The sequence below is a fragment of the Gymnodraco acuticeps genome, unplaced genomic scaffold (genome assembly GCF_902827175.1).
Source record: "Gymnodraco acuticeps unplaced genomic scaffold, fGymAcu1.1, whole genome shotgun sequence".
Lineage (NCBI taxonomy): Eukaryota > Metazoa > Chordata > Actinopteri > Perciformes > Bathydraconidae > Gymnodraco > Gymnodraco acuticeps.
This window is the reverse complement of record NW_022990042.1, coordinates 7,241,848-7,249,243: the sequence shown is the minus strand read 5'-3', so window position 1 is coordinate 7,249,243 and position 7,396 is coordinate 7,241,848. Positions and strand designations below refer to the sequence as shown.

The following is a 7,396-nucleotide window of genomic DNA, read 5'->3' as shown; positions in this document are numbered from 1 at the left end:
TTTTCCGGATGAGTAGAGATTCATTTAATGTGAATAATATTTTTGGGAAATTGACACATCACAGGGAAAAAAAAACACCTTTGAAAACCGACCTGGAAATGTTCCCAAAACAAACCATCATTTATTGCAACCAGATGTGTGCATGTTTGTTTTAGCCAGAAATTAGGTCATCATGATTCAGTAAAACAGCTTAGTTTAAACCATTTCACACAAAAGGCAAGTCAAACTTAAGAATTTGAGAACTTCAATTAAGTGGTTCAGATACATTATTTTATTAGCAACATATAATCTGAAATGCAAAGAGACAGGCTCGCACTAAGCTTACGAAACAATAAAACCCGAAATTCAGATTGAAGAACCCAGTCAGGGAAATGGATCCATTCCTGTTGGGAGAACAAAGTTTAAAGTAGCCGTTCAGAATAAATGAATATTGAAATATGAAACCCTTACCTTCAGGAATTCACATCTGTGATGGTAAATGGCCCAATGACTGCTTTTTGTACCATTCCATGTTTCTCTGCAAACATATATATTTTAGTACAAGTCAACAAATCAAGTGTAATACAGCAGAAGTTGTGTACATACCTGACGCAACACTCCTCTGCCTCCTTGACTTGCATTTCGATTCACAGCAGTCACAAAGATTGCTCTGGGCCAAGTTGTCCAGCAACTCCCAACTGAGTTCATGAAGATTGGATGAAAAGATTAAAATGCATCTCAACTAATCTAAATAAAGTCTTCACGAAGTTTGAACAGTTATGAATGGGATCCATCTGTATCTTCAATAGACTGAGCTAAAGCTGAATAAGTCATCTCATGTAAAACAAATTAACGTACAATTCAAATTCTGATATATTGAAGTAATATTTGTACCCATGCCCTTTGACAAAGTGGCAGGCTTTCTTAGTGTTGTCAAGACCATTGGGATCCCAAGCCAAAAGTTTGCAGTGGATAAAGACCTGTTGAATAGAGGGAAAATATAGGAGTCATAAATTAATCTCAGTTTCCACAATCAAACCTTGCATCTGAACAAAAATGTACAATTTAGAAGGCCAATTTACCTCTTCTCCCATAGCAAACTTAAAGGTCTGAAGTGATAGGCGCATCTCCGATGACTTTTGCCTCGGTTCAAATTTTGATTGTGACGACACACTTTCCAAAAGACATCTGTTGGGTTAAAGAAAATTAATTAGCATATTACCAAAACACATTTTTTAAGTCAATGCTTATTGCCATTAGAGTACCCTTTATTGGAGATTATAGGGTACATGGTGCTTTCAGGGTGCAGCTCTGGTGTGGTAGCTGCTACACATTCCTCAAGAAGCAGCAGCAAGGGCTGATGGGTCTTCTGCACCACACTAGCCATGATGGGGATGATGGAGCCCAGAGGAAAGCTTGTAGATTCAGCGGGGCCTGAGAAGTCGTCTAGGGCAGTAAAAAGGAAAAGAGTCATTAAATTACAAAAGTCAGGGAGAGCTGCCGTTTGTAGAGAGTTTGTCATGTTGTTTACCCACCATTCATAAGGCCAATGGTAAACTGCAGATCTCCTAGACCGTAGGTTTTAAACACCGGGTCATAGATCTGCTGGCTGGAATACCAGTCTTTGGGCCTGCACAAAATAAAGCAGAATGTGTATAGAAAATGCTGCCATGGAAATGCCACATTGGAATAGTTAGTGAAGGGTCACCCTTTAGCACCTTATGTTGTAGTTGGTATGAACACTAACCTCTCATATGCACAGACAACTGGGTGAGTGAAAGCCAAATTGTAAGAATCCTCAGAAGCAACGTAGGTCAGATCATTGCTGTACAGCAGCACATCCCCGGTGACCTGTTAGAGAGACAAAGATCCCCCTGAGAGAGCTGTAGGAAATATAGAAGACTCACAGCTTGCAGGTTTCAAATATATATATATTAAAGCACCCAGATATTGTTCTAAACTGTATTAAAGTAAACAGGTATTATCTTGAACTGTATTGAAGTGAACATGTATTATTTGGGACTGTTTAAAGTAATCCTATATATCTAAACCTTCTTACTTACACTCCATGACCCAGAGACCCTGACACACACGAGGTGTGTGTCAGTCTCCATGCAGCACACACACATAAACTCCTTAACCCATATATCAGCAACACACACATACGCCTCTGCTTCTCAGCATGCACACACACTTTCCCTCACTAACACACACATGTTCTTTTTCCAAGGTTCTTTCTGGGGCAAATAATCCCAAGCACCAATATATCTGTGTACAATGTTCAATACCAATATATCTGTGTACAATGTTTGATTGTTTTAAAAGAATAGTTTGTGTGAAACCTTCCCTGGGAAATTAAAGGAGTTGGGTCCGGTGGAAGATAAGAAGTAGATCTCCGCCCCAAATATGTCCATATATACTGTTGTTTCTTCATGCAAAGGGCCCCCTGTTTCTGACTGGCTGGTCCTGATACCTGTATCGCACAGCAGTAGAACTGGGAGTCCGGAGTACTCTGTAAACTTGTATTGGTGTTTTTTTACCATTAAAATCAGATTACTGTTATAACTTTTATGCCGGTGTGTTGAACTCCCTCTTTTATCAATCTGACCAGGCTCATCTAAAGGACGGCGCGGAGCAGAGGTGGGCTTTAAGCCACCACTATTGTGTTTGCTCCTACAATATACACACATACCAGTATCCTAAAGTTACAGTCAGTGAGATCCACATAGAAGTAGGCCTCTCCTGCTGAGAAGCTGGTTGGGAAACAGCTACCTAGACGGAGAAGCGACGTGTCGGCCTGGGGTCGGCTTTCTGTCCACATCAGCATCACAAAATCTGGCCCACAGTCCACTTTCATGTCTGCAACACAAATAAATTAGCTTTAGACTCAACTATTTGAGTCAAGGATAATAACATAACTTTAATTGTTTCCAGTCTTACCTGCATATACCGCCATGGCAGCTGCCAAGCTCAGAAGCAGTGCACCTTGACAAAATGAAACCATCATGACTGCATGCTTGCTACTGACACAGTGCATGTTCTTATACCTTGTTCCTGAGAGGCATCAATCAAGATGACGTCTTTCACCTGGTTCCTGTCAGCAGGCCCAGCTGCAGCAGCCAGCACACTGATTACAGCATGGGGAGCATCCAATCACATTAGTCCTTACACCCAATTCATTTTCATTCGGCTTCATCAGCAGCACAAAATTACCATTTGTTAATCAATTTATTATCCTGTCTGACTACCTTCAATTCTTATTTAAAACACTTTAAGGATGATAGTGCATTGGTTGTCTTCCTGAGGTTTTGATTTAGTTTTGCTGTTATATATATTAACATTAATATATGTATACGTTGGGATTCTTTGTTCAACGTCAAGTCATGCAAGAAAAAGTTTTCTTTGAGAACTAAAAGGCGAGTCATTTCTAAACAAATCATTTGGGGGAAGGTAGTATTCCTTTATCAGATGTCCTGTATTCAAATGTGATATTTTTATATCTGAAATGTTTCAGTTCATTTAAGTTGTATTCAGTGAGAAAATATCCACACACATCTGAATATTAGAGTTGGTGCTATGATGTAATCTTTTAACTGCATAAACACGTGCCATGCAGGCCATCCCTATTGATTTTATATTCATGGCCAGAAAGTAAACTATGCTACATTCAACTGCAGGCATTAGTGCCTAGAAAATAAATTCAGATCAGAATTGTCTTTTCAAATGAAGCTCAACATAAACAATTGCCATAGTTGTAATACCAGACAGATCACTAATAGCTTTTGAATCTGGTGGTGTATGTAATGTCAGAATTTATATCATGTGCAGAGCTCAATGTAAAATGGAAAGTAAAAGAAAAATTCAGGGCTATACTCCAACTCATATGGGTATTACAATTTGTCTGAGGACTTAAAGGTTACATTATAATTGACAGAACTTGACAGTATCTTTCAATGACAAAAGTCACACATGATTAGTAAAATTCTCCTGATAGGACAGATGGACACAGTTGAAGAGTTAACAACAGTTTTATTTATACAGACAACTTTAATCTGCATATGGATGTCGTCCACCACTGGGCCCTCTGTTCAGTCTCCCCAATCCTAGACTGGACTTCCTGTTGAGAAAACGTTTAGCAACGTTAGTCTTATGGCAAGTTTTGAACAAAACTTCAAGACAGATACCATAAATAAATACTCATTAATCTTGGTCAGCAATGGAAACATCTGATGCATTGTGGGTATTTTGTTGCGATGGATCCATTATGATCAGGGGTCCTAACACAGAAGTGTGCCGGAAGCCGTTGGATTCTGAGGTGGAAAACAAAATATATAACTTCAAATTGAAAAAGACTACACTAGATCAAAAAGCATACAAGTTGGCATAAGAGCGATACCCCATTCGTCTCCTCTCTTTGAGCGGGTGTTGCAGGTCCTAGAACAGCAGTCACAAATGGAGCTCTATATGGGGTCATCCAGGAGTTCCCATCTAAGGAAGCAACAACAGTCAAGGCTCAAATACATCAGCATGGCTTTAAAAAAATAAAATAAATATCAAGTTAATAACATTTGCTAAAAAGGACCAAAAGATACATTTCCATCTACAGTGCAGAAAAAAAGTGAACAGAAAAGCTCAGGGCTTTTTTTAAATATAGGCCCATCTCATTAGGTTGGCTAATCATTTGAGTGCCACTCCTTTTAAAAAATATTATATTGTTATTCTTAAATATTTTACAATTATCATTTGTCACAATTGTTGTCTATACTTTGTTAGTTAGAGATCATTTGTTATAGATATATAAAAAGCACAATACTGATCAAAGTACATGCATTAATCTACTTCAAGTTGGATATGTTATACTAAAATAAGCTAGCCGCCTTGGCTAATGGTGCATACTTGTTGCACATGGCATCAGTTGCATTCATTCTATTAAACTTCTGGCAAGAACATGTTCACATACTTCCAACATATCAAACTCTTCCCTTACCTCTCATTTTCCTTTACATAGTGGCAAGCTTTCTTGCTTTCACTTAGAACTTCAGGATCCCATGCGAGCAGTTTGCAGTGAATGTACACCTGAGGAGCAGATGAAACATACATTTTAGCTAGGAACCAAATATTCTTTAGAGCACTTTCCATTTACACCCTCACCTCCTCGCCAAGACCAAACTTGAAGGACTGCAGGTAGAGGGTGATTGCAGAGGACTGGTACCGCTGGAGAAACATGGAGTTTCCCTTCTCACTGTCCAAGAGACACCTGAAGACATTCAGATAAGCGATAAGGACTAAACTCCAGAAAACAATTAAATAAATCAGAGACTGGATCTCACCCCTTATTTGTAATGATGGGGTACACATTGCTGTTAGCCTGCAGCTCAGACGTAGTGGCTGCCACACATTCCTCCATGAGCAGCAGCAATGGCTGATGGGACTCCTGCGCCACTGTTGCCCATATTGGCATGAAGGAGCCCAGGGGGATGACATTTGTCTCCGCTACCGCTGTTATTCTTTCTGTAACGGGAAAAGTAAAAACTGCTTAGTGTGCTTTTTTAGAGTGTTTTGCCTTTGGGAGCATGAGCCCTCACCATTTAGGAACAGCATGTGGAACTTCAGACCTCCCCGGCCTTCGGCAACACCTGACCCCGCGTTCAGGAAAGGAGGAATCCACCCCTTAGGTCTGAAATATATTAACAACATTTATCCCATATATCAGCTTTAAACTTGAATTTAAATAAGAACGAAACTCCTACCTTGGATAAACACACTCGATGGGATACACATAAGATGCAGGACTCGACCTTGGTTGGGGCCTGAAAGTCAACTCATTTTTGTAGAGGAGCTTTTTCCCTTTCATCTGAAGAATTAAAAAAAAGCTCATTATGACATTAATAAGGCTGAGAGATATTCTGGTGAAACATGGCAGTTACATTACCAGTCTTTTAAAATTGCAGTCATCTAGTGTGTAGTTAAACTCAGCGTTCCCCTCTCCGCTGGGCAGAACATTAAACCGGGATGCCATGCAGTTTCCGAGGAAGTGACGAGCTGCAAATGGCACCAGCATCGGATGGATCCTCCATGTGATGCTTATGGAGTCTTTTTCACAGTTTACTTTGATTTCTGCAAACAAATCATTATTATATATTTCCCCATACATTCCCCAACAAAAGCAGATGTTTACATGCATGTGCTAAGAATACCTGCATTAGCAACAGTTGTTGCAAAAAGAGCCACGACTATCACATCTAGGTAGAGTTGAGTTCCCATGACTGAATGATCTAGATCACACAGGAAGTGACACCATTTGTAGACTAGCTGCCAAATTAGCTGAACGAGCAACACCTGTGTGAGAGCAGGGCAGCACTTGGTCCTCTGTCTACTTATACTGGGGTGTAATTTCACATACTTGCAATTTCATTGTAGAGTTTTCATTTGGATAATATCTAGAACACTTATTCAAGTACATTTGTATTTATCTGCCTAATTGCTTCTTTTTTTAACATTAGTTTGTACCCCTTCTTGAGGCTGAATGGGAGCATATCAGTGCAGGCCAGTTACAAAATCTTGTGGAAAGTCTTCCAAGAGAATTAGACACTTCTGAGAGCCTATTTTGTTGTTGTTGTTGTTTTTAGTCACTTTATTGAACATGTCAGAAACAAAAACATACAACAATAATATATATATATATTCTCTTTTTTTTTTCTCACTCAAATGAATAATTATAACAAAGTACAAAAAAAAAATAATAACAAAAAAAAAAAATAATAATAATTCTCAGATTCTCAGAATTAATGCCCATGATTTTGAAATGACATGTTCAAAACAAGGTGACGAATGCCCTATAACTCTGACAATATAGTGAACCAGTATGTAAATCGATTTAATTTTATTTGACCTATTTATTGTTTTTTTTATTTACTTTATGGTTTGTGAGATGAGCTGTGTGATTTTTTTATTTAATCTATTAATTTATTTTCTGAGGTTTTACAGTCCTTTACAAATAAAGCTGTATTGTATGATTTATTTATTTTTTACTCAATTAATATTTTTACATTTGGGTTTACAATGAGTTTTTTTTGCCCACAATGTATTAGTTGATAACAGAGATACAGCACTATGACAAAACACTCGACAGCTGATGCAGCCACGTAATAAGAGGCTTCTCAATACTCAAATGTCCCCTCCTCGACTCCCCTCCTCGGTTCCCCTCCTCGAGACTTAGACCCGCCCACAGGAGATGCGAGCGGAGGACCGAGGAGGGGAAGCAGCAGACGTTTAAAGAAATGAGAACTCCTCTCCTCTGAGCGGTCATTTTAAAGAGACATCCGTTCATTATTACGTGGCAACAGCTGCATCAGCTGTCGAGTGTTTTGTCATAGTGCTGTATCTCTGTTAGATCAGCTGAACATTGTTCCCCCAC

The 7,396-nt window shown here is 39.0% G+C and overlaps 1 protein-coding gene and 1 pseudogene across 1 annotated transcript; both read right to left on the bottom strand.

Moving 5' to 3' along the window:
• Positions 1-338: 338 nt before the first annotated feature.
• On the bottom strand, positions 339-3,043 carry LOC117545593 (zona pellucida sperm-binding protein 3-like). Its single transcript, XM_034215435.1, has 10 exons — positions 2,920-3,043; positions 2,672-2,838; positions 1,727-1,830; positions 1,515-1,609; positions 1,245-1,425; positions 1,062-1,167; positions 874-959; positions 586-677; positions 451-517; positions 339-383 (listed from the first exon to the last, which is right to left on the bottom strand). The coding sequence occupies exons 1-9, from the start codon at positions 3,014-3,016 to the stop codon at positions 453-455; spliced, it is 993 nt and encodes a 330-aa protein (XP_034071326.1). The 5' UTR covers positions 3,017-3,043; the 3' UTR covers positions 339-383; positions 451-452.
• Positions 3,044-3,991: 948 nt separating this feature from the next.
• On the bottom strand, positions 3,992-6,243 carry LOC117545608 (annotated as a pseudogene).
• Between the last annotated feature and the right edge of the window lie 1,153 nt (positions 6,244-7,396).

What these genes read in the sequence shown, in the direction of transcription:
- LOC117545593 (XM_034215435.1), bottom strand. Translation starts at nt 3,016, where the DNA reads ATGCACTGTGTCAGTAGCAAGCATGCAGTCATGATGGTTTCATTTTGT. An exon ending in CCTATAATCTCCAATAAAGG is followed by an intron (nt 1,168 to 1,244) that starts GTACTCTAATGG and finishes TTAACCCAACAG; the next exon opens with ATGTCTTTTGGAAAGTGTGT. An exon ending in CACTTTGTCAAAGGGCATGG is followed by an intron (nt 678 to 873) that starts GTACAAATATTA and finishes TCATGAACTCAG; the next exon opens with TTGGGAGTTGCTGGACAACT.